General features: G+C 44.0%; 1 protein-coding gene across 3 annotated transcripts; it reads left to right on the top strand.

The window, feature by feature from the left end:
• The first annotated feature begins 2,144 nt into the window (after window positions 1–2,144).
• LOC148323707 (activin receptor type-1-like) lies at window positions 2,145–26,861 on the top strand. Of its 3 annotated transcripts, XM_088314653.1 has the most exons (13): window positions 5,201–5,260; window positions 9,172–9,243; window positions 14,783–14,856; window positions 15,269–15,520; window positions 16,412–16,684; window positions 17,518–17,781; window positions 19,515–19,720; window positions 22,084–22,183; window positions 23,071–23,217; window positions 23,704–23,979; window positions 24,796–24,993; window positions 25,166–25,296; window positions 25,998–26,861. In XM_088314653.1, the coding sequence occupies exons 3-13, from the start codon at window positions 14,790–14,792 to the stop codon at window positions 26,130–26,132; spliced, it is 2,049 nt and encodes a 682-aa protein (XP_088170779.1). In that variant the 5' UTR covers window positions 5,201–5,260; window positions 9,172–9,243; window positions 14,783–14,789; the 3' UTR covers window positions 26,133–26,861. The 3 variants fall into 3 exon arrangements, with proteins under 3 accessions (XP_088170778.1, XP_088170780.1, XP_088170779.1); XM_088314652.1 differs by lacking the exons at window positions 5,201–5,260; window positions 9,172–9,243 and adding an exon at window positions 2,145–2,535; XM_088314654.1 differs by lacking the exon at window positions 9,172–9,243 and having other exon boundaries at window positions 5,194–5,260.
• The last annotated feature ends 503 nt before the right edge of the window (window positions 26,862–27,364 follow it).

Below are 27,364 nucleotides of genomic sequence, written 5' to 3'. Positions count from 1 at the left end.
TCCTTTTCTATTTCGTCAGAAACATTCTGAGACACTATGGCTAATCAACAGCACAGTTTGACTTTTATAGATTAACCGGACCTTTTTTTTTTTTTTTTAGATTGGATATGAACTTTGCCTCCGGATTAGCAAAACAGCAGAGTCAATAAGTACTTCAAACATTTGATTCTTTTGTGAGACGCCAACACAGTTCTCATTACACTTCTACCAAGTTAGTTTTGCTGGTATTTATTTTTTTGTCAACTGCTCGTATTTCGTTGAATGTATGGATTTTCAGATACATACAACGATGCCGTTCACATTCACCTCTTGGAGAAAGTATTTAAATCTGAAAAAGTCGTCCTATCCTCATCGCATTCAAAACAATTTTCCATGTTTTTATTGGATGCATGAAAAACATTCACAGTGCCAGGTGGGAAAATAATTTAGAGTTTTTAATCAGACAACAGTCAGGAGGCAGTTTGGACTATTCCTCTTTACAGAAGTGCTTCAGTTCAGCAATACTCTGGGGTCGGGTCACCTGCTGTGAATTGCTCTCTTGGGGACATGACACGGTATCCCAATGGGTTTGGGGTTTGGACTCTGGACCAATCCAGAAGGCGTACTTTTTTTTTTTTCCATGAAGCCATTCAGTTGTTGATTTACTTTTGTGCTGGAGTTTGTTTTTCTGTCGCATCAATGATCCTCAGTTGAGCTCCAGTTGAATGATTTTGAATTCAAATGGCTTGATAAACTTGGCAATTTGTTTTTCCATTCATGATATAAAGGCGTTCAGTCCCCGAGGAAGCAAAGCAGCCCCAAAACTCCGATGCCCCCTTAACCAGGCGTCCCACCTCCAGGCAACTTTCGGCATTCTTTCCACACAACTCAATTTTTGTTTCGTCTGTCCACAGAATAGTTTTCCAGAACATTCATTGGCTCTTTCTTGAGAATCGTGAACGCAAAACTGGTGTGCGCAAGGCACCTCCACTGTCATCACACTAGATGAAGCTCAAATCATATTTTCCCGACCAAATTACAAGCTGTCTTCTTGTGTGCATTGAGGAAGTGACCGGTGCCGGAAATAGGCCCACATTGATTTCACCCCTCACACAAGTCATCATTTATTTGTGTCCATTTTTTTTCTAAGACCTTGACTGCCTTTATTTTTTCTCCAGCGCATATTTTCGCTGCAGCACCGTGGATGTGCATGCTCTTTGGTCGTAGTCTGTACAGTCTTGTGTCATCAGTGATTTGGCTTAGGGTTACGGACGGGTTAGTGACATCTCCCAAAAGGTACATGGCATAGGCCAGCTGTGAGCCAAAGCAAACAATGTCTAGCTTCGACTTGCGGCCTTGTCTTTATGTGAGCACATATCAGAGCACTGCGCTGTATTATTTAAAGGTCACTGGGTTATACGGTAAATAAGAACAACACAGAACAAGGCGTACATGATTAATTCCATTATATGTGTTGAGGTAATTACTTGTTTTATAATGTAGGCTTTTTTTTTTATCTAAGTGCAACAATGATACAAAGCAAAGCAATGAGCACGAATGCGAAATTACAGTTCAGAATGTGTACAGGAAGTACAAATTTATTTGTAGGGTAAATTTTAAAAATAGATAAATAAATAAAGTAAAATACACTCTATGAAAAATAATGATTGAATACATTTTTCTTGTATTTATTTTTTGTAACGTAGCTCCCTGAGAGTACTCGAGCCTTCTAAAGCCGATTGAATGCAACAGCGACCTCTGGTGAGCACATTCTCACACGAGAACACACGCGCACCCACACGCACACACGAATACGCTTAAAGCCCTTAAACCCACCCGAATTTGCATTCTAATGGCTTTTGCACTTATTTACATTCTGTGTCTCACCACCTCACATCCAGTTAAACAACAAACCACATGCACATTTGTCATCCATGCGAACCTGATGTTAAATAACTACCACAAAGTGCACATTGTTTAGTTTGTTTATTTTAAATTACTTTGTTTTACACTAATGTAGTTTAGTGTATCCTTTCTGGCTTGGTTTTATTTCGAAACTTCGCGCCGCAACGGCTTAGTTTTATGTTGAAAGTGTCTACCGGAAGCAGTCCGTACTGTGTCGCTACGCATTGTGGGTAACTGAGTCTTTAGCAAACTTCCTGCTTGAGTCAACCCTGCTTACTAGCGTGTCCCCTGTCTCCTCTTTCGCCTCCTCCTCCTTCCCCCGCCTTCGTTCTGACTTGAGAAGTCCAGACGGCTGCTACGCAAGAAGCGAACCGCGTTCTAAAGGCGACGGGGAAAAAATGCATGTAGTTTGTCTCTTTCGCACCGGAGAAGCGAGGTGAAAAGTGATTTTGACGAAGCCGGAGCCAGCGAGAGGACGTTGTTGTGGGAGAGGGGTTGGGGGGGTGGAAATGTTGGCGCCGCGTAGCCGCCGCAGCGTCTCGGACTTGGGCGAACAGACTGGCTATTGTCGCTGAACGGCTCCGGGAGATGGACGCCTCGTTCCATTCGACGACCCCCTTTTGAAGCACTTTGAGACGAAACTCCAACGAGGTGAGTGTCCTAATGGCGTAGTATGATATTTTTTTCTCCCCCCTATGTTTGTATGTGGGTGGGAAGTTTTGAAAATAGACTTTGAAGAAGAAATGTGTCTTCCAGAAAGCCCGTAACACGTACACACGAACACGACTTGGCATGTTATTATTTTTTTCTGGTATTTTTTTGGGGGGGGGGGTGAACGCCTCAGGCCAAACAACTTATATAAAAAAAAAACACTCACAACCAAGTCTGCTTCGATTCCAAGGTTCTAATTCCATAATGCAGCTTTTTAAAGTTGGCAACAAGTTGCTACTCGCGAGTGCATTGTCATGCAAACAGTTCTCTCTGGGACTGTCGTTTCTCTTCGTGTGTGTCATCATCCCACGCTGAGTACTTTTTTTTTTTTTTTTTTTTTAACATCACAATCGCTCAGTCCTGCAGGGATGGAGGAGGATGGGGTGAAGGAGTTTACATTACAGATGGCAGCTCGTATGGATGAATAATGAATTGATGAGATGGATTTTGCTGCACAGACCAAAATTGATGCATTTTCAGCGGGGGTTCCCCTATCTGAGACATGATATCGCAACTTTGCAAGGAACCCCATTTCAAATATGGATCTCCAACTGGAACTTGGGAACAGGGAGTGAAACTGCAGTTTCCAAATGTATGCCCAACATTTGGAATGCTTTACTTTATGAAATGGAACAGACAACCTGTGTGCAACAAGATATCCAAAATGGACCCCTTCCTCCTAATTAAATGAGAGGTACATCAATTAATTGAAAGCTAATTGATTATCAAATTAATTGACTGGTTTAATAATTGATTACCCAAATCCTTAGAAATTCCGCCTCTCATCCGTAAATATTGCCAGAGTGTTCCATGAATTTTACAGCATCCAAATCATAAAGTTTGTGAAATCCTGCATTGGGATGTAGACCTGCTGATGATGACTTCATTAGGGAGGTGTCGAGTCTTGCTGTAACCGTTCCCAGATAATTGTGCTGATTAAACGACGTGCGAACGTCTCACACCCAAGTGCTCGAGTCGACTGCTAGCATCATTGCGTTTGTCCCCCTTCCCTCCCTTGGCACCCCTCCCTTTTCTCCCCACCCCCGACAAACACATTAATCAAGTATGTCTGGGAATTGTGTTCGTACTTGATTACACATCTGATGTAGTGGTTAAAACCGTCGCCAAACAATGTGGGTGAGACACTCAAGTGCAATATCGCCAAGTGAAGCTATACTTATGGGACAAAATGGAATCAGTAATCAGTTTGGGTATGTTTTCCACTTGGCCAAGCGCTAGTAGTTGCGCAGAGTTTTCGTGGAGCAATTTCTTGAACCTGGCCAGTTGGAGTTTGCAGTTTGCTCAGCTGACATGATTTTTTTTTTCTTCAAAATTTCTTTTGGTTGACTGACCGGTGACACATATGATCCAAACATTGAACGCCACCAGTTGCTCCTCTATTTGTGTCTGGTGGTGGCACAGGCTTTGGGTAGCTTCCTGTTTTTTCAGGTGATTGACCAAAGTTAGCGTTGATCCCTCAGATAAGGATGGTCATTTACGTTTGGAGTCAGCCAGCTCAACCGCAGACGTCTCCGGTTGGCTTTAAATGCTGCCGTTTACATCTTAACTGGAACTGGCTTACCTCCGTTGGCCTGTTCAACCTAAAATTAATTTTTAAGATTGTTTTATTTTATTTTTTTGATCTTCAAATGCTCTCACCCTGTTTGCGACATTCCTACATGCCTCTCTGGGGAACCAGATCAGCTGCTTCTTGATGTATCAACATACACGGAGCTCTTTATGTTGCTGATGTGTTTGTACTGCTTCCACACTTGACCCTCTTGAAGTCTCTTAACTCTAGACGATACAGTTTTATGCCTCACAGTCTTCACTTTGCTGCAGCAGTCAGTTCTCCCGGTCTTCAGTCTCTCTAAATTTGTCTCCATACTAAGACAAAGAAAGAAATACAAGAGATCCGTTGCATTTGTTAGCATTTCATTGGGGCTAATGAGTTCAATGTGTCACAGTTTTGCTGCTTCTCATGATTCTGTTTACAAGTGGAATTGTGGTTGCCCCAAGCCAGACTTGTAGAGCTTTGACTCTCAAAGGGAACATCCGCCAGAGGCCCTAACACTCCAGGTGTCTGTTTAAAAATATTTATCTAAGATACAGAGCAGGATAGGATCTTATTTTCAGTTCGTATGCAAATATGCACCACGTCAAAGATGAATGACATAACAAAAACCCAGATGTACGAATAGCGTCTCGGCCTGGTGGCCTTCATCTCACCCTCCCATCTGCGGGCTCCTTCCAAAATATCACCATTGTTCGCAATTAAATCAGCATTTTGTTTTGGAAACGAGACCTGCATCACCATCATTCCGTCTCCTGATCCGCCCATGCAGATCATCCTGTGACTATTTTGGTATGTCGATGATCTGCAGACAACAACTTCATAGTCTGCTGGTTGTTGTCTGGGCTCGGTGTGCTCGGCGGCTCGCATCGTTGAGCGTGAGTTGATGCTAGTCTGATAGCAGGATGTCTGACAGGCTCGGCCGGGATACTGACTAGTCTGACAGGTCCACAGACAATAGAAGACAGGTTGTTTTTGTGGATATCTCATTTTGCAAAACATAGTTTGGTGTGTAGTTGATTGGTGGTTGTCTTGAATCATCAGTCGAAATAGTGCCAGTTTACAGCAACCAGTTCTGGTATCAGCTTTTGGGTTCGTAACGTTTACAATTTTCCCCAAGTTATGTCAATTTACTCGTTCTTTGACTGCGTGTATCGTGGATATACCATGTTAGCGATAAGGCAAAGTTTGGGTTCAGACCTATGTGTGTGCAGAAAAAGCAGCATGCTAGTTTGGAGAAGTGACTGGCCCCAGAAACCAGGGAGAGGTGGGGGTTGGCGTTTTGTGTGTGTCTGTGCTCCTTCCGTTTTTTATGTGGCCCACTTTTATTGTGTGGATGTTTTTCTTTCTGTGGGTGATCCCCATTCTTTCACCCCATCATTGTGTGTGTGTCCGTCTATTCTCGATTTCTATGTTTCTGTGGACCACCTTCATTGTGGACATGTCTTTCTATGGGTGATTGAGGTGCAACAATTAATTGAGCCCTCCAATTAACCAAAGAACATTTTTTTGTGAGTCACTGAGAGGTGTAGTGGTACACTCGCCCGAGTTGTGTGCGGGCAGCGTGGGTTCAGTTCCCACTCAGTGACGGTGTCTATGTCTGCCCTGTGACTGGCTGGCGACCAGTTCAGGGTGTAGTGCGCCTTTCGCCCGTAGTCAGCTGGGATAGGCTCCAGCACCCTCCCGCGACCCTGTACAGGATAAGCGGTGTGGATAATGACATGACATGACGTGACATTGTTTTGTACTCAATGAATAATTTCGAGCTATTGTTTAATGTAATTGTCCAAAGTGCTCAGATTTCTCGAGGTTAAAAAAAAACAAAAAGTCTCTGATTTCTGAAGTCCTCCGTGGAAGCGGACTGATAATCATTGTGTTTAATAAAGCTAAGACATTTGCCAACATGTGATTTTAATTTGGGAACCAATGATTAGCATTTTGCCCAATTTCTGACATGTTACGGAACAAACCAGTAACTGAATCATAATCAATTAATGCGGGGGGGGGTGAAAATAATTGTTATAAGCTGCCATTGTATGAATAACCTCTGACTGGCATGTCATTGAACCCGAAGCAGCCTCAGAAGTTGAAATCAAACTTGTAGAACAAATGTGTGTGTATGTGTGTGGTCTTGTCTTTCTGTGTTTGTGGGTCCCACTTTTGTAGTGAACATTTGTTTTTAGTGGGTAATCTCTATTCTTTCACCACATTAGTGTGTGTGTGTCTGTATGTATGTAGGTGTGTCTTTCTGAGAGTCGGTGAGTGTGTGTGTGTGATTGTATTTATTATATATCCGTGTGATCCACCTTTATGGTTTGGACATTTGTCTGTGTGAGTCATTTCTGTTCGTTAGCTTGTGCGTGCAAGCCCGTCGTGTGTCTCCCTCCCTGTGTTTGTGTCTGGGGGTGTGTCTGTCTGCGGGTGCGTGTAAATGTGTGTACATGCTCTTGTCTTTCCACCTTTGCACGGCCATTTTTTTTTAGTGTCGAAAAGCTAAGATGTGCTTCTTTCACCCCATTGGGGTGTCCGCGTGTGTGTGTGTGTGGGTGTGTGTGTGCGTGCGTGCGGAATCAGGTTACAGAGTCTGTCATTAAGAAAGGAACCGCAGTTATGAGACCAAGATAGACTTCAAGTCTGAGCAGGAGTCTGGAGCTCATCACTCTTCCATGTCGGTGGAGGAAGTTGAAGAGGGGGGGTGGCTTGGCTGAGTGTCGGATAAGAGGGAGGGCTCCGATACTGCGCCCTTTTTATTTCAAGCCTCACATACGTCTGGCTGGCTGCTACGTATGACTGCGCTTGTATTTACATTCCGTGTGTGTTTGTTTATACACGATATGCTGACTTTGCAGAGAGTTTACTTCACATTGCTGCTGGCTGGCGTTAGATGAGGAGCATCGGAACGTAGCATGTGGGTTGAATTGGCCTCAGCGTCCAGATTTCAGAATTTTTTTTCTTCTTTTTTTTTTTTTTTTTAACACAAGCAGCCTTCTGTCCGCAGTGTTATTTTTATGTCCAAACCCCCACCCCCCCTTTTTTTTTTTTTCTCGGTATAATTTTAGCCCAAACACATTGCATCACGATGAGCTGTCTGGAACTCGTCGTGCCGCAGTCTTGACAATGAAAGTTGAAAGGGAGCAAGAGGGGGAGATAAAGAGAGTCTTCCGCCCAGTCTGGTCTTGTTTGACTGTCTGTCCCTCTTCTCTGCTGGTGGCTCCCGCACGGGTTTATTGATCGTCTCGTTTTCTGTGTTTTTAAACGGGGATGAAGAGCAGCGGAGACGAGGGAGGGGGGGTGAGAGGCGACTGTCTGCTCACAAGCACTCCAACGTGGATCTGCAGTGCCTTTGGCTCCTCTCGTCTGCACTGGAGACACTCTGGAATACACATGGTACCAGTCGTTCACTCGCTTCGCTGCGCTCGTACGATTGCTCAGCTTTTAAGAGGCATGTGTTCGTCTTTGTCCAGATGCTCCATCCCTGATTACATTTGCAGGCCGGAGAATTAAAGCACTTGAGTTTACTTATTGGATCGCTTGACTTATTCAATAAGTTATGAGTCGCGAGCTATGGTACGAGTGGCCTGCGATTGGCTGAAGGCCCGTCCAGGGTGAATTTAACTCTGGAAATTTGTCAATGGATTGACTATAATTCTTCACACTTCATTGAATTCCTTCTTAAGTGATTTTACAACCAGATATTTAAAATGGTATTTGGCCACTGGATAGTTATTTTTAATTATTTTTATTTTATTCATTGTATTGTGTTCTTTTCCAAACATGAAGTATTTTTGACAAGTGAAGAAAAATTATTTCATGTCATTTTAAGGAATCGGGATGTCATTATTAGGATATATAAAAAAAAAAAAGCCTACTTCAATGTCTTGAATTTTTGTATCCATATCGCCAAATGCTACAGTACATGATTTAAAAAGGTTTACATTTTTCTTGATCGGATTCATTCTATTTCCTGTATTTCAGACCGAGGAGGGATTTATTTGCATTTCAAATTAGATCCCTCGTTGACGTCTACGTTAGATATTCACGTTATTAAACTGAGCTTGAAATCATCTCTTACTTGAACTCCCACAAAGCAAGCCCAACTGTTGGCCTGCAGTCTATTGCTCGTATTACTCGCATGTGAAAGTCGAGGGTCAGGGGCTCAAAGTAAATATCGGCTATAAAAGCTTTCGACAAGCTGTAGTACCTCAATGAGCGAGTGAGCTTTTAGCTTTGAAAGTCTTGGGAATCCTGGGCCATAAAAGCTGACGCTTGGCTGTTGACACTTTTATTGTTTTGTTGCACACTTGTTTGCCGAACGGGTGATTATCAACACGCCCGTCACGAGCTTGGCGAGTGGGTCACACAGGAACGATGGCCGCGGAAGTCCCGCTCGCCTGCTCCGGCTCCTTTTCCACACTCATCAAGACTCATTATTCCTCCTGGCCTCTCACAGTTCTCCGGTGTTTCCTTTCTTGTTTGCCTCTTTGACAAGGAGACGCTTTGCCAAAAAGGTTGCGCTGGGACACAAATCAAGGCAAGGTTTGCTTTTTGAGAAGAGCGGCGCTTCAGGCCAAGGAGCTCCGCGAGATGCTCTTTTGGAGTGTTTGTGCATTCCTGCGCTGGCAAAGATCGCGAAGGGCCGTAAAGAGCGTGTTTGAATTGGCAGTTGAAAATGTTTTGATGGCTGTGTGAAAAGTCCAACTGCCATGGCGACCGTAGCCGGAGACCACTCGTTAACGGCGTCTTAATCACCGCCCCGTATAACCTTTTTCGATCCGTCTCAAACGACTTCACGCAGCTGTATTCCATCTGCGTGAGAAAACCCCCCCTCCGGCCCCCCCAACGTGTGTGTTGAGGCTTTGCTCAGGTTGCGTTTGGAGAACGCCAACGTAAACTGGACTCAAGCAGGATGGAAAACTCATACGATGACATTCCGCACGCTGCAAAAAACGAGGCAGCTGCTAAGATACTGTAAGGCCTCGGCTTCTACCAAAATCTTTTTCCAGGGGCCCCGCAGAAGGAGCCCTTTCATCCCCCTGTTTGATGAGGACCCCGTCCCGGAGTTGACTTTCCAAAAGGTTAATGAGCTTTCCTTTCACTTCTTGAGCCCATGTTTCACACACAATCACAGTGGAGGGTCAACGTTGCCATTAGGCAAGAGCGGGGTCACGAATAATTATCCTCAAGTCATGGCGTGTAAATAAAACACTAATTTGGATCGCTGACTAAAATGAAAGCTCACAATTTGGTCTAAGTGTGAATTTTTTTTCCCCCGGCAGATTCAAATTTTGGGGCATAAAAAAAATTCTCAAAATTTCATTTTGAAAATATCGAATGCAGCAAAGATATGAATTGCAGGCAGAACATTTGACTGTTTGGCAATATTTTGTCCTTCTCTATTTCTTCAACTAACCAATGTTTTTTCTTCGTTTTTAAAAAGGTTTCCTGTGTTCAAAATGTTTCCACAGATGTTGAAACTCACCCCAAACTTTTTCTTCCACACACGGAAACTAACCTCCTTCAAGTTGTTTACAACCTCCAAAACATTTCATGAAAGGCCAGGTGCTCGACTTACTCTTTTAAGTCGTGTTATGTAATTTGTTTACTCTTGTATGACTCTTAAAAATGTTATAAAATCATTTACACTGACAGCTGCGGACTTTGGTAGATTGGGTTACTTTTACCCAAGGTTGGGTTCAGATTTATTTATTTATTTTTTACCTTTTGGATTGGATAAGAAAATGTTGGTGGCGCGTGAGGTTAATTGCGGATTTCCAAGCACTTCTTTTAAACTAGTGCTGCCCAAAATATTCATCATGATTATTTTAGTAATGACTGAAATTCTATTTGTACAAAAGAAAAATGTATATGGAAACAATATTCAAGCAAATCACACTTATTTAATCTTAAAATATATTTTTTAAAAAGGTGAACATTTTTAAATTCAAGTCCATGGAGTTTATTTGCTATACACTTAAAAATTGCCATAAAACATTTAAATAAACAATTAAAATTGCGCACTGTTTTAAATATATAATATATAATGTTTTTTTTACGACTAGGTCAATTTTGTAATCCTTGTCATTGAATTTCGATTAATTGCAAATCCCAATTTTAAACCGATATATCACAACTGCTCATTTCTTATTAGTTGCTGTGTGGGTCGCTTTTATTCTTTGTTGAATCTGATTCTTCACCCGACATGCCGGGTCAAATCTTCGGTCCCTTTTGGACTGTTACTCATCTCACCCAATTTGGGTTACCTTTAACTCGGCTTGTTCAGTAAATAAAAGTTAAATAATGGCACCGTTTGACCCTGGAAAAAAATCATTTCAATTTCCTGATGGGAAAATTGGTTGCAAATACAATGCAACTTTATTTATGTCGCGCTTTTCACAACAGCCAGAGCTGTAACAATACGGACAAAGAGCAGCTGGTCGACGGCTGGAACAGATTGTTCCGCCGCACTCGAAATGACGTTCCAAGAAGCGGCAAATTCTAATAACGTCTGCATCAGACACACGTCCCACCCGGAAGGTTATTTCCACAACCGTAAGACAAGGGGCCTCTCATAACCAAAAGTCGACATCCTCGCTGTCAATACCTCTCGGCCCGTTTGCCGCATTGTGACCGAGCGACCGTGTTACGAAGCGGTGACCTCACAGGACTGCTGAGTTGTCATTATGTCGGACCGCGGCCCTGAGCCAAAAAAGCAAAAAAGCGCCACAACAGTATCGTCTTGCACTCAAGACGAGAGGTGACCTCGATGACGCTCCCCGGAAGGGCGCTCTTAAATCGGTTGGCTTGATGTCTTTGAATAACGCTGATCATTTGATGTCGTACTGCCGTTGTTGCCTGACACGGTCTCGTTTTCAACCTCGCGTCTGGACGACGCCTTCGGTCGACGATTGGCCCGGTGTCTGGCCACCTCTTGAATCGCCTCACTGCAGTTTTGCTGCAGTTTCCTCGCCGGCTGGGCTTTTTGTGCCATGGTAACTGTGCCAGGCTGCCAGCTCAGACGCAGATTGCGCCTCCCGTCTCCCCTCTTTTTTTCTTTTTTCTTTGCCAGCATGATGACTCAGCAGCTCCTGCAGGGCGTCCAATCCACCACCACCACCTCCGCCCCCTCCTCTACCTCCCGCTTTCACTCCCTCCTCAACCTCACTGCAACGCCATTGCTCGTCTGATATGGTGCGCTTTGTCATTTCCTCCGTCTTCCCGACCTGAATACATAACCAAGCATCTGTTTCCTTTACAACCTGTCACCCTAAAAGGTGAATATGTGTTTAAGTTTGTGACATTTGAATGTAGTTTGCTGAATCATCACAGCTGACTGAATGACCCGCCCCCGCCTTTTCGAGTGTTTTTTATTATTATAGCAGCATGTTTAAATATTTCAATGAAACGTCTAACAATTTTCTAAAAATCTAAAGTTTTACTGGAGTGACAGCGGGCTCGCGCCATCGCAGTCATTTCGTCTAAGGTGGTAACCTCAGCTGTTTTCGATCAGGCTTGTCCTCGCCTTGCCTTTGCAGGGATGTCACACAATCAACAACCAATTGATGAGCTCTTGTAAAAACGTAAATAGGGGAAGTAAATAGTGGGAAAAATTTGCATTGTGAAGAAGCCAAAATATGCCAAAAGAATCGAGTTGAAGTCTTGTAAAAAAAAATGACCCTGCAAAATTCTCTCTCTCAAAAACGCTTCTTTTAAATGTGAGCAGGTGTGTGATTACGGTTTTTAAGGGACTTTTGCAAATCTTCTCAAAGCCTTCTGATCTGCAGGCGTCTCGAACAGTGGTCCCCAAGCACAGGGTTGCGGCCCGGTACTGGTCCACAGGCCACTTTGGACAGGACCGCGGCTTGCCGCACAGATAAAAACCAATAAAACTTGCAGTTCTTCTGGTTTATTTATTATTTGAGCCTGATAAATATATTATTTTAAAATCTTTCTATGATGGATTTGTGACTCGTGGTGCGACGGATCATCTTTGACTCATGATCCGTACGGCTCATCTCTAATGGAAAAGTCCAATACAGCCGTTAAATAAGAATCGAGTCCATATTTCGTTGTCTTCCCAACTGTCCATTTGGTGCTTCGTTAAAAGAACGTTTTTGTTTGGAATAAACATGCAACTGTCTTGCGCGAATCTTCAAAAGCGCCAAACATTGACATTTCCAGTCACCGCTTCGGTTTCTGCTTTCGCGACGATAAAAGACGAGTCGCTAGCAGACGAGATGCCAAGTGTGACAAGGATATAAGAGCACACCCGTGGCTCCGTGTCACCTCTGTGAACGCAGTCCTTACCGGAGAACTCAACCCACCGGGATTGACGTCTCTCCGTGCACGCGTGCGCAACACCGGGAGGTTGCTTCCTACGAATCCCCAGACAGGTTTCAAATATCAACCTGCTAACTCGATCAAATAAGTAACCAGATAGCTGTGCTCCATGGGTGCAGCGTCTATTTTTGCTGCTCATTCCGTTTGAGCGGCACAAATAAAAACAAGTCCCATGTGAGCGCAAGTAGTCACTCGCGTTGGCATGCGGTGAACGACGGGCCTTTAACAAAAAGATTATGTGCAGAGAGAAAGATTGAGCTTTTTCTCAATGGTCCATTAAAGTTTTTTTTTTTTTTTTTCATGAGTAAATGTAAACCAACAGCGAAGCAAACCATTGACTAATCGAGGCCATTAAGAGACGCCTGCGGCACTTTGTTCAGTTAGCACGAGTGAGGCACTTTTGGTGTTTGCTGTCCGTGAGTGACACGTGACAGTCGGCTCACAGAATCAGGAATTAAGGGACCTGTTCTTTTTAAAACAAACTTGGCGAGAAGAAATCTAACAATTAAACGGAGTTGCCGTGTGATGAATTCCAATAATTCAAAATATTTTTGTCAATTTCAGTGTCGCGTGTTTCAAGTGACACGTATGCGGCGTGGTTGCGTCTACACGGACGGAATTAATTAATTAACTGGCTATTTGCACGCCATTGGTTTACAGTGGAAATCAAAAGTCTGCACACCCCTGTTCAAATGCAGTTTAAAAAAATTAATTAAATAAATAGTTATGATTAATAATCGTTTTAAAATCCAGGAGTTGGAAGTACGTTGTCATGTTTTGTCATTCTAAAGGCATAACAGTTTTGTTTTTTGGAGTTGAATGATTTTTGGTTTTGATTCCTTACCGCTGCAGGTTTATCCAATATGTTAAAAAAAATATATCCTATATTTCCATGAAGGCTGATTCCATGTTTTGTTTTTTAATGATTATTTTGACACTCAAAACGTTCGGTGCAAATCCAGCCGCTGCCATCACCCGACGTGCCATACAAAATACTTGCCAGATAGTCTGGAGTGTGAAATTTCACACCCCTATCCCGCATTGTGGACTACCCTTACACACGGCCGGCGGCGTCCCGCCTTTTTAGTTTGCATGCTACAATAGAAGGCGTTAAAAAAAAAAAAAATGCAGCCTTTACTGGCAGCAGCTCAAGACGTGCTGTTGCGACATACAGGATAACAATGAATGTGTTGTTTCGACATGTTATGAAAACCTGAATATTTTCAAAATACCGTTTGGATTCATTGCATCTCTAGACACCACCGTGAACCGGCTGTCCATCCGCCGCCAGGAAGGTCACGCCACCTCTTTGTCCCATTTTCCCCACATGGTGGCCGCCAACACTGGCCCCGATTCTCTGCCCCTCCTCTGACCCACTGTCCCCCGGCTGCCCCCTGGCTATACCTCGCTTTACACCTCCTCCTCCTCCCACCCCTGCCCCCGCGCTCAGACCGATTATCCCTGTTTTGTACTCTGATTAAAGGAGCAGCATGTGGCCTGCGCGAGTGGCCCACACAAACACTGTTGGTAAGCTAATGTTAACATTATGTGCTTAATCATTTATGTCTGGGAGACTGCTGCAAAGGCTTGGAGCTGTTGGGGACGGCGGAGGGGGGGGGGTGCATTGTTAAAAGATAACAGTGATGTTGATGCCTTACAGGCTATGGTGTCGTTCCAAAAAAAAAAAATTGTTTTCATCGAAAGGGTGGTGACGGGGAGTGGAAGGGGAAACAAACAAGCGTCCGCCCGATAGTCTGCGGACGTTACAACAGCCGCATTAAATATTGAAGGATTAGACAGTCTGCAGCCCTCCAAAGAGGACACTATTTGGGCACCCACGCTAATTCTCCCCACGGTGCTCGCCTCCTCCTCTTCCTCCTCTCACGTCTGTCTGCTACGCTGCCCCCCCACTCCCCACACCCCCTCTTGTGCCAAGCAACCCGTCCCTCCAACACACACACACCAACACGCACACGCATGCACAGACCCAGGCAGCCAATAAGCGATCACCAGTCTCCCCATTGCTTGCCACTCATTCCTTGTTGCCAGGACAACAGCAAGGCACGAGTCCCACTTTTACATTTTTGAAACTTGGTTTGGACTCTCTTGCTGAAAATACAAATATGTGTCCCACTGCTAAAGGTTCTGGCCAGTTGACACATCCTGTTGCCGTTTTGGAGTTTCTCCCAATGGCGGCCTCTGAAAATGACTCCAAATGTTCATATGCGCATCGTTATTAAAGGTTGTTTTGTATTTTTTTTTCTCCCGCCCATGCAGGTCTAAAATGACAACTGGCGAGATGTTTCTTATGATTTTGATGGTTTTGGTCCCTCCCTGCGCTAGCTTGGAAGGTAAGGATGTCCCCTCGCCTCTTTTATAGCTTTTCACATCAGATTTAATGGGGCTGGGGGGGCTGGAGTGGGGGTGGGGGTGCGTCTGCAACGGATTAACCGGCATTATCTACTTGAATTCAGCTCCCTGGCTAACTATAGATGCTCGGTTTTCAGTCAAAACACCCAATCTCAGCCTCCGTGTCTGTCTGAGTGCCCCTCGAGCAGCTTGCATGCACAGACTGATCATTCAACCACGTCTCCCCTTCTCCACACCCTCCTCGGTCTGCCTAATCCGCCGTCTCGCAGTTATTTTCGACAACTGCAGTGCCACGCGCATTTCCAATGCAGTGAAAACAGTGTTGTTGTTGTCTTTTGTTTTCTTTTCTGTCGACGCAAACGAAACGCGATCAAATGTCTGTCGTCTATGCAGCCGAGGGCGACGCCAGGCGCTCTGAATGCTTGTGCGACGGGTCGACGTGCAGCGGCGGAGGAGACCGCTGTTTGGGCCTGCAGTGCTTCACTTCGCTCTCCTTGCTCAACGGGACTTGGGAGCTTCAGAAGGGATGCATTGTGGGTAATCAAGAAGGAAAGTGCGGTACGCCGCCGACACCCGAGCTGGTGATGGAGTGCTGCTTCGGAGATTTGTGCAACGGGAACGTGTCGCTACAGCAGCATGTTAAAGGTGAGCTGTTGACTTTCATTGGATTCATCGGACAATATTTGCTTTTTCAAAATCTGCAAAAAATTGCCTTTTACGTTTTTTGGATTATTTTTTGTTTTTACATTAACACATTCTCGCATGTGACAATGATAATCTCATTCAAAGATTCAATAAAACTAATCAATCAAATTTTAAATATTTTATTTTATTTTTTTAAAAGCTTAATATAGATAATAGTTTTGGCTTTTTCATGACTTTTGAGTGGCCCGCAGCCCTTGATCCCACAACAGTAAAGCCACCCCAAGGCTAATCAATAATGACGATTCCCCGGGCCACAGTTTGGACACCACTGTTTCTTGAACCAATGCTCGTGTACATGATCATCCCAAAATATTTTTCAGACTCATTACCTTTAAAAATAATAGTCTTTGCTGCCAGTGTATGTACGCACTTGTTATTACCATCGATAACCTCCACTAATTACCCAGGCTAAACTGAACTCCTCCCTGACATTCAAACATGTTAATCACACAGTTGCCACGTATCACTTCAACATACTTCCTAGACATTAATTACTATTTTCCTCTAAACGAGGGCTTTGGCTCCTTCTGTGTAGAAAGAGCACAAAAAGTACAAATGGGTGACGGGTAGGTTCCCCAGGAGAGAAAATCTTAACTAGGTGAACTTGTGAGTAGCGAGTAGGCGGGTGTTCGCTGTAATAAAACGCCCGTAGAGAAATCTGTCGAGACAGCGAAGGTGGGTGTTCAAGTTTTAAATAGCAAAGTATCCCTGGTAAGAGGCCGCAAAAAGCTTTGATCACTTGTCATATCTAATTGAATGCCAGTTACGATAATGGGAGAGTAATGATATCTCGCTAATGGCTCTCCCTTTATCTGCGCTTGTGCCCATCAGATGTGGAAGCCTCTGCCGGCCGACCGGTCCTCAGAGAGCAGGAGTGCGCGTGCGATGGCGACGCCTGCCAGTCCCGTCGGCGCTGCAGCGGCCAACATTGTTTTTCCTCCCTCAAGGTGACGGACGGCGCGGCCGTCCAACAGAAGGGCTGCCTGAGGGACGACGACGTGGGCCGAGCCACCTGCGCCACGCCGCCCTCGCCGGCCCTCGTCGTCAAGTGCTGCCAGGGCCATCTGTGTAACATGAACGTCACCGTGCACGCTCCGGGGAAAGGTGCGTTCCAAATACACAACACGACTGAAGCGCTGTCAAATGATATCGAAACAGTTAAAACGCTTCAAAATAGTTTTTATTTATCAGAATTTCTTTTCATATAACCATGGCGGGTGATTTCATCTTTTTTTGCTTCATGGCAAAAATATATTCAATACTGGGTAGAGCCAAAATTGATGTGAAAATGAATCTACTGCTGTAATGTCTCATGGAGGCGATACAAAAGTTTCTCAGTCAAATTTTTCAGTCGTGAACCTTACGCTGCACTTTAAATTGGATGAGTCTGCGTCTAGAGTTGATAGAACAAATCTGTATGCCAGAAAGTGCCCTCCTCCCATAAATTGTCTGAAAGATAACAGGAAGTTCTTCAGCCCAGGCTCCTCTGATGAGGTCGTTAGCGTTCAACAGCGTACTGGAGGCGTTAATAAAGCTGTTTTGAGTTAGGCTCTGTGAATCATTTTCATTTATTACAATGTAATAACTTCATAACCATGTTTTAAATCAAATAAACATTGTTAAATGAAAAATATTTTAATATCATTTATTTGATGAACCAGTTCGAATCCACTCCTTAACAATAACACCAAAAAATGAGAAGACAGTTTAAAATGAACATCCTCGGAATTTTGGCACAGACATGCCAAAAAAATAATCCACCGCGCTGCCGCTGTAAACCTGAATAATAAACACATTGTGGAAATCGTACTTCTCTCCGCATGTCAGTCACAACCAAACGTTCTATTTTGTGTACCGCTCCTTTCACTGAATCTCATTAGATCGTGCAGGTGTTGTGACGAACCCCTTCCCCCCCCCCCCACATGAATATTTTACAGAGGAAGTGAAGCCCCTTGTCAAAGAGAAGCACGAGTGCGTGTGCGAGGGCAGCTCGTGCGCCACGGGGAATCGCTGCATGGGAAGCCAGTGTTTCTCCTCCCTGACCGTCAACGGCGGCTCTCTGATGTACCAGAAAGGTTGCTTTAATGTCTACGAGCAGAGTACCATGACCTGCAAGACCCCACCTTCCAGAGACCAGATTGTCGAATGCTGCTTTGGTCACCTGTGCAACTTGAACAGCACCGTGCAGCTTCCCGTTAAAGGTGTAGTACTCTTTCCTCAGTACGCCTCTTTTAGAGCGGCTTCTTGTAATCGACGCACAACCACGATCACGACACTGGCAGCATTCCTTTTGTAGATTCAGTGAACTCCCCATATGTCTTGGGGGGGGGGGGTGCATTCCAGACCCACCGGCAGTGGACAGCTTATTAAAAAAAATCATTATACACCTTATGAATGCTTTGAATGCATTTAAAATGATTAAAAAGCACTCAATATTCTTTAGCACCTGTTTTCACACCTTGTAATGCAAACCCGTCAATCAACTTGAACGCACGTGGAGCAGCAACACATGCAGCCAAAGTATGCAATTAAAAGAAAATTAAGTTTTAAATTCAGTACCTAAGAAGTGCAGGCCACAAAGATGAAAAGTTGAAGTGAAAATGCCACAGAATTGTTTGCTTATATTGACTTATATTTATACCACATATGGGCGTGGTGGCCATTGGGAATTTCAAGAAATTCCCGAATGGCTGGTCCATTTATTGTTTTTTTGGGGGGGGGGGAATACCTGGGAGAAGAGTCCTTCTGAAAAAAAAATACTGCTATTATATTATTATTTTTCTAAATCGTTCAGCCCTAAAAAGAAGTCATTGAAACATAACATAGCAACGGCGCAAATAATGAACTGCGACATAGCAGGGGTTCACTTTAGTGTGACAGTTGTGCCACATCCGCCTCTGTGAGGTCATGCTCGTGTCACCCCTCAGGAACAGAAACGATGGAAACCCCGCGTAAGTGGTGTGCGAAGGGGAGGGAGGCGAGGAGGGACTTGAGTATTACTTAGTCATGGTGCCCCCCCTGCTGTCCCGTCTGCTGACTGACATTATCTTGAGGTTAGAAGCCGCCTGGGTAGAGCGCTAAATTCAGCTCTACGGTGTCCTGCTGTTTTACTCCCGTAGTGCACTGGATTAGCTTCACTTGATGTCTCACTTCATACAACTAAGATTGGTGCGATACTGTTAAAATTCTCTGCAGTCAGTCCTACTTTGCGAGGTTTCATGTTCAATTGTTGATTTTAAAAAAAAAAAAATTTTAAGTGACTCATTTGTTCTATTTTGTATTTTAGAAGCGATACGTTGCAGTTGTATGTGGTTCTCTGTACAAAAAAAAAAAGTCATCATAGTTATAAATTTGTGTGTATTTGGGATAAAGAGTTGATTTTGGGGAAATTTATGTTTGATGAAGGCCGAGTAGCTTTTTCCCTTTGGAATGTTTGGGAAATGTGGCGAGTGGTCAGTTCTCCTCGCTTGTGTGGGTCTAAGTGTAGGTGTGTGCTTATGTAGTCATCGTGGGTGTGTGTGTGTGTGTGTAGGTGAGGTAGGCAAGATATAAAAAGTCTACACACCCCTGTTAAAATGGCAGATATTTTTGATTATAAAGAATGAAAAAAAAAAAAATCAAAAATGCTTCCAGCGTCCATGTGACCTAAAAACTAAAACTAAAAATTTTCTTTTCATCTTTTTCAAGAGAGGAACTGAAAATAAACATTGTTGCGTAATTCCTGCCATATTGCCTTAGACCTCAGTTTCAAGTGAAGAAAACTGCAAAGCAAGATGCTCCCACCTCGGTTTACTGTTGTATGGCTTCTTTTTTTTTTTATTTAACTGGGGCCTTATGCACAAAACCTTCAGACTTCTCCTAAAAACCAAAGAAAAGTCAGAAATTCCTCCTTGATCCAATTTCACACCTTGTAATATTCTTCACCCCCTCGCAGCTGACGAGCTTTCCAACTACAGCGTGACCATGCTCGCGGTCGTCATCGTGGCGCCCATCCTCGTGCTGGTTGTCCTGTCGGCCATCGCCATCCTGGTGTTCAAACGCATCCACCACAACCAGATGGAGAGACTGACCTCACGGGATGCCGAATACGGAACCATCGACGGTCTCATTGCGTCCAACGTGGGGGAGAGCACGCTGGCGGTGAGTCGCAAACAATCTCGCAGGCGCAAGCGTACGTCGTTGGACTTTGGAATAGCTTCCTGAAACGTTACACATAAATCATCACGCCTATCGGCTCGGCAAGACGGAAACACTCTTGACGAGCTCATCGGGTCAGGCCTTCAAAATAAAAGCATGCAAGTGCAATAACCATGTCGCCACATTCTTTGTCCCCATGGCTGCTTATTGAGCAGCCACATTTGAACTATTTTGTGCTTTTTGTTTAAAAAATGTTGAATACAACTGCTCAATAAGTTGTCCCGCGAGGCCAAAGAAGATGTCATTATATTATCTGCTTTTATTTTGAAGGTCTGACTTGCCTTCAGTTGAACTCCTTTTTTGTAATATGAAGTTATATTAAGCTGTCTTGTGAAACAACTCCTGTCTTATTTTTGTGTTTGCTGGCTTGAGAGACACTCTCTGTTCCCCCCGCAAAAAGCCCCTTGAACGCTCGCTTGGCTTCTCGGGGTCATTTTTACAGTCTGCAGTAGGAATGTCCTCTCCCGGCCAGCGATTGTGAGCTTTTGCGCAGTGCGGTTTATGTTTTGAGCTTCCACTAAACGGATCCAGAGTTTAGGTGGAGTCGTGCGGTCGCACGGGCCAGCGCATTCATTGGCTGTGGCTGGACGCAGTCTGTAATCACGCTTGAGCATCGGCCGCACGGCCGCAGCCGTCGCAAAATAGACGCTGAGCATACTTTGTATATGACTCTTTCCGGGGTTTCCACGCTTAAAACTGAGATGCTCCCGAAGATATTGACTCGGGTACCTTTTGACCAATAGGAACGTCGCCGTTTCTAAACAGCGAGTCACATTATGGCGCAGTGCAGCCGTTGATTCTGGCTCCTGCCAAAATTTGGCAGTGAATCTGAAAATCCGAAGGCGCCAAATGTTTATTTAAGCGCCGTAAAAATATGCTCGGCCGTGCTAAACCAGAAACACTTAGCGGTGGCTGTCAAACACGTGTGGAGAGTGGCGAGGGGAGGTCATCGGGATTTGATTTCAATTTGTGTCACATGCCTTTTAAGATGAGACTGGTCTTGTCTTTTATAGTCTCGTAACACTGTCTCCTTCTTTCACAGCCAAATAAAGGCCTCCCTAATAAACGACTTGCCTCTGATAAATGCCGGGCGCTCTGCACAGTCGCGTTAACACCCCCCCCACCCGAGTCCTACAGGGGTCTTTGATTTTGTTGAGACAACAATGGAACCTGTTTGTCGTGAACGTGCTGAAGTCTGTCAGTGTAGAAAAGTGTCATTTAACACAGAAGCAGACTTATAATTACATTAAATGTCTGACAAATAAATATATAATACAAAACATTTACCCACTTATCCGTTTCAAGTTGCAATTTTCTAGTCGGCTTTTTTACCAGTCGACTACTAGAACAAAAATGTTTAGAATGTTGTAACTTTGTACTGGGTTACTGTAGCCAAAATTGGAACCTCAGAACTTTAGAGGCAAAAATGCTGACTACTAATGTAATGTGCTGTCCTTCGGTCAGTCCGAGCCTGCTCTCAGTCTTCCAATTGTGTGGAACCGATTGGTGACTACGATCTTCTCAAATGGAGACCGCAGAACTGTGTGGCAGACATGCCATGAAATAAAAAATAGTCATTTTGGCCGCGTGATGACGACGGGCCAACAAGTCCGTTGCATTTATAAGCGGAATCTGAAATCTTGTCATGAGAAAATCTGGTGTCATAGCTTATGAATTGTATGAATAGCTGCTCATTATTTTTCCAGCAGCTCCCTGATGAAAATGTTCACATATTGATTGACATTCTTGTACACGGACAACACTTATAATTTCATCCATATTTTGTGGTACCGTCATGATCCCTAAACCATTATTATTTGGAGCCAATAAACGATTTCAATTTACAGCCTCAATCTTCCGTCTTGTAATTCCAGTTGTCTCGCAGACAGCTCATCCATAATAAATCTGTTTATACGAGGCGTCGGCCCTCCCGTGTTGTATTCGTCTATCCTTCATGCCTTCCCTCTCTCCCTCTTCCCCGGTTGGGTTTTCCCCTCAGCTGCTGACTCAGCACTGCCCTCTCGTGGCAGCGCTGGGTACTACACATTTCTTCTTGTGCAGCTAAAAATAAAAGGCTTTGCAGAGTCGCGTCTTGTTTTGCGGCTTGGAAGGATTAGTTGGAATGTCCAGCAGCCACAACACTTAAAAAATAAGAAGGACGGGTTGTACTTCTGCTGTTTGTACAATAGAGGGCGTTCTCCCATCACACACAAAACTTGAACCTCTTTGCCCAACTTGCGCCGACTTGAACCTCATGATGAGGTGTCTAATTATTATTAATTATTAATGCTTCTCTTTATCCCCAGGATCTTCTGGATCACTCCTGTACGTCAGGAAGCGGCTCCGGCCTGCCGTTCCTGGTTCAGAGGACGGTGGCTCGACAAATCACTCTCAACGAGTGTGTGGGTGAGTCAGTGTCCACTCATCGTCGCTGTTGTTATTGACATTAGCTCCGCGCGAGAATATGCTGCCCTGCTCATTCATTTTAATGAGACCTTACGGTCAGCACAGTTGGGAGGCCGCACAACACACACACACACAACGAAAAGTACCAAAGTAGCTTCACAACTGTTAAAAAAATCGATACTGGATCTACGTTTTGCCCAAAGCAATTCCGCATACATTTTTTCCCCAAGGCTTAAATTTCCATAAGACTTTACAAACTGTGCATCTCATACAATCCCAAACCCGCTGTCTGCTTCTTATATGCGTGGACTCTCGCTTAAGCGTAGCCGTCAAAATCTTATGGCTTCCAACAATAACAGATGCCACTGTTGGAGTGAAAAACATCTCCGGATTGCGAAACAGGCCACTATTGTTGTTGCAATGTTGTGTAAATCAAGAAATACGACTCCCCTGGTGTTGTGCAGCATTGTCTGTGCTTGGATTAGCGCAGCAACGTCGAAGCACATACCACGGGTCTGGTTATTACCTTCGTGGAAGTCTTAAAAAACATCTATCGTGGGCGATTAATCAAATTAAAATGGTCATTTCAGTCTCGTAGAATAGTTTTTAAACTCACCAAAGTTGCTGTTTGGAGAAGAAAAAAACGGCGTAATTTCAACTGGTTGGTTGGCTTTTTTTTTTAAATACATGCAGTGCCAAAACTGACCTGTGAGAGGCAGCATGGTGCCTGAAAATAGAAAGTTTTTTCTGATACGGGCTTTGTTTTCGCTTAATAGGCTTGGCAAACCAAACCAAACCAAACACTTTTTTGTGCTATTTTCATTTTATGTGGTCGATACTGTGAACTGGACTCAAACCCAACATTTAACTTTTCTCCCTGGTCTTAGGTAAGGGCCGTTACGGCGAAGTGTGGCGAGGCCAGTGGCAAGGAGAGAGCGTGGCTGTGAAGATCTTCTCGTCCAGAGACGAGAAGTCCTGGTTCCGAGAAACGGAGATCTATAATACGGTGCTGCTGAGACACGAGAACATCCTGGGTAGGTTGCCCACGATAACGGTGAATCATCAATTTCCTTTATTAAATGATGCAATTATTACAGTAATATACTTGATATTAATATCAGGTATTTTTTTTTTTATGAACAATATGATGTAGTGAAGTCCATGTCGTTAAATTTAATACCGCTGACAGTGTCAATTAAAACTAAACATTATCCTTGCACAAGCAGATTTTTTTTTTCATTCAATTGCACAGAAGTACCAACAGTTTGGACTTAACATAATTAAACTTTAATAACTGCAATTATTGTGTCAGCATACTCTCAAAGCCAAATCAAGATGTCAGGATTTGAATCATTATGGTTGCAATTAAGTATCGTCGCCTTTTTATAAAAGGATGAGTCATTTTCAGAATAATTTGCCTTTTTTTTTTCTTTCTTCCCCTCGCTTGTTGGAAACATGTTATTTCATCATTCATTTACGCTTAGTGTGTCTCGACCGCTTCGTGTGTTGTCGCCATCCAGGCTTCATCGCCTCCGACATGACCTCCAGGAACTCCAGCACGCAGCTGTGGCTCATCACCCACTACCACGAGATGGGCTCCCTGTACGACTACCTTCAGCTGAGCACCCTGGACGCGTGCAGCTGCCTCCGCATGGCGCTCTCCATCGCCAGCGGGCTGGCCCATCTGCACGTGGAGATCTTCGGCACCCAGGGCAAGCCGGCCATCGCCCACCGGGACCTCAAGAGCAAAAACATCCTGGTTAAAAAGAACGGCCAGTGTTGCATCGCCGACCTCGGTAAGCGGAATACTATCTGCGTATGTAAGCTTGCGGTTCTGAGGCGGCGCTAGGAAGACCAGAACCATATCTTGTGATTTTTTTTTTTTTTTTTACCACAAGGACAGTTTCCATTTCTCTAGACTTGTCTTTTAGTTCCTACTGGGCAACAATGTAAAATCTGGACTCATCAGACCACATCTTAAATCCTGAGGCCATTTTTTTTTTATTAATAGTGTCGAATACAGACTCACTGGAACACAAGTCCAACTTTGCTCCCAAGAAGAAAAAAAAATTATTTATTTATTTATTTATTTTAAAGACCTAGCAGTGTTGCATCTCCGACCTCTGTAAGGAAAAAACAATCCATGCGCATTTTCTTTAATTTCCGAGGTTGCACAATGACTGAGGGGGTTTTTAACCTCTGAGCACCCGAGAACTTAATAACATGATTTTATTTATTGCGTGCAACGGAGGAAATAAATCTAATATTGCCCCTCTCGTCTATCTGCTTCGGCTCATTTGTTCCTAATTTAAGAGAAACAACCATTGCTAAATGTTCCTTCCTGTGCCTTGGCTGTAAACACTTTCGGGAGCACACTTTATCTAACACCAATGTTCCATTCAGTCGATAAAGAAGCTCAGCCAGGTTGGTTTGTGACGTGACAGGCCTGACATGTCCACCTCGTAATGTATTAAACACGGCCTCGGATGACGCAATCTCGGGCTGTGTCGTCTCCAAGGTGTTCTGTTGTCGGGCTTGCATCCTTTTTTCCAAAAACATCAAGTCGCTCGATCGGCTGCGCTAAGTGCTTCTTATGTGTTTCTGTCTTGCAGGTCTGGCTGTCATGCATTTCCAAGACACCAACGAGCTGGACGTGGGCAACAACCCCAAAGTAGGCACCAAGCGCTACATGGCCCCCGAGGTGCTGGACGACTCCATCCAGATGGACTGCTTTGAGTCCTACAAGAGGGTGGACATCTGGGCTCTGGGCCTCGTTCTGTGGGAGATCGCCAGGAGGACGGTCAGCAACGGTGCGTGTTCTTGTACGCCCAAAATCTTGCGTGGCTTTCTCAAGAACAAGAATTTCTGCAACACTATGACCTGGCACAGTGACACCACGTTGCTTCATTTGAGAGCGGTCTCATTGTTTTTTGTGCTGGACTCTGGTGTGAGTATGTCAAAGTGCATGTGCTCCGCTCATAGGCATCGTGGAGGACTACAAGCCCCCTTTCCACGACGTGGTTCCCAGCGATCCCAGTTTTGAGGACATGAAAAAAGTGGTCTGTGTGGACCAGCAGAGGCCGAACATACCCAACAGATGGTTCTCGGACCCGGTGAGTCATCCCGTGAACAAGTCTGATAGCCATTGCTGTTTGCGGGTGGGGGGGCGTTAATTAGAAATAGATCAAACTACGAGGGTCCTGTACAGTTGAATGTTATGTTAAGATCATCTTAAATTGTGACCATAAAAAATGAATTCCTGTCAGATTGACAGGCTGATTTTGGACACGCAGTCGTCATTTCCGCTTGCGACCCAGGCTAAACTAGCTCCGACATGCGAAATTTGTCTCAGTTAATATGCTATCACTTCATCATAGTTCATTTACACCAATGTACTACTTTCCTGTTCGAGCTTTTGCAGCATCATTGGGCATTTCAGAACGATAAAAATAAATAAATAAATACTCTCTTTACTGTAAAATTCAACAACGATGCATCTTTAAAGCAAATGGTAAAATTTTGTCTTAAAAGTATACTAGCTTAATGCTAACATATGATGTGAAATGCCTTATATGGGCTAATGGAAATTAGCTTTGATGTTCCGGCAACACACAGAACAAGAGAATTACCCGTCGTTACGGTTCCAAATGTTCCACCAACCTGTTTCATTTCTTCCCGAGAGTTCAATAGCTTGTTACTAACATAGTAATAAACATAAATGAAAAAATACTTTAGCGTTGATATTACGATAATGAGGCCCTTTCAAACAAGTATCCCTTTTGATATTAATCCTATTATTTTTTTTTTTTTCCAGACTTTAATCTCCATGGCAAAGCTGATGAAGGAGTGCTGGTATCAGAACCCGTCGGCCCGATTGACGGCGCTGCGCATCAAAAAGACTCTGACAAAGATCAACAGCTCTGTGGACAAAATGAAAACAGACATTTAAGCGTGCCCGGCGCCCAGTCGGAGGCGTCGGCAGAACTTCCCGGACGAATACGCCCTTTCAGAAGGGGCCGCGTGCCCTTATAGCGGCACGGCCCTGTATTTATTTTTAAAAGACTTGGCGGGACACTTTTTGGCATCCAAAGATGGCTGACCGGGCTCTTGGGAATAGGACGTTAAATATGAAGCAAACACAATCTGGGAGCTGGACGTTGTTGCTTTGGTTTTAATCCTCAATTTGGAGAACGGGTTGCATTGAGTGACGTTTTTTTTTTTCTTGACTTTGTTTGTTAGCCTCTTTGCAAAGAACAAAAAAAAAAACCCTCATCACTCTTCCAATGTCAGCAGTCCTTTAATGAATTGTACAGTTCTCAATCTTGGCGTATAACCGTGTCGAATGATGACTTATCCTTGTTTTAGTTCTGCACAAACAAAATGAAAAGAACGCGTTTAAAATATCTGCTAGGTGATGCTGAGGTCAGCCCTCTTCTCCGCCCTTAATGGAGGCCTGTACTGTAGGTTTGCCTTTATACCGTCTTAATATGTGCATTGTCAACTTCATGAAGTTAAACTTCAACTTTTTTTTTTTTTAATCTTTTATTTGGTTAACATTTTATATCAGCTAGTGGTTTCTATTAATTAAATAGAAAACAAGTATATGACCTGTTTGTCTTGACACTTATTTGTCTCATATTCAAGACGTATTTACCTAATACATATTTGTATGCATATACATATGTGTGCGTGTGCGTGTACTAATGTGGTGTTCTTCAGAAAAATATCCCAATACCTATTTCGATAAATGAGGTGCGATACGATTCAAGTACGGTACATACTGGAAAGGTTTGTTGAAACTCTTTATTCTTTGGAAAGGAGATTGGCTGTTATTTCCCTCGCTGTGTATGCAAAACATTTTGAAAATATCGGATTGAGTAATGCCGACTGGAAGCGGAACCTGGCGACTGCTGTCGTTTTAAAATGCCGCGTAGAGTTTACCGGCCCGCAATCGCTAGTCACCGTCAACAGCTGTTTGGACTTTTGACCGTAATCATACACAGTGTCATTCAATCCATTACGCCCCATCGCAGCTCGCCACTTCCGCCAGGCTCCTTTAGTGTGCTCCGGTGCGCATCGCCTGCTGAAATTGCCTGCTGAATAAGCGAAAAAATATTGGATGATTGCTTTTTACAAGGTGACACGCATTGCCTCAAATGAGATAAACAACAAGCAGCCGCT

The sequence above is a fragment of the Idiotropiscis lumnitzeri genome, chromosome 14 (assembly GCF_059441095.1).
Source record: "Idiotropiscis lumnitzeri isolate Australia: NSW breed Sydney's pygmy pipehorse chromosome 14, RoL_Ilum_1.0, whole genome shotgun sequence".
NCBI lineage: Eukaryota > Metazoa > Chordata > Actinopteri > Syngnathiformes > Syngnathidae > Idiotropiscis > Idiotropiscis lumnitzeri.
This window is presented reverse-complemented; position numbering and strand designations above follow the sequence as displayed.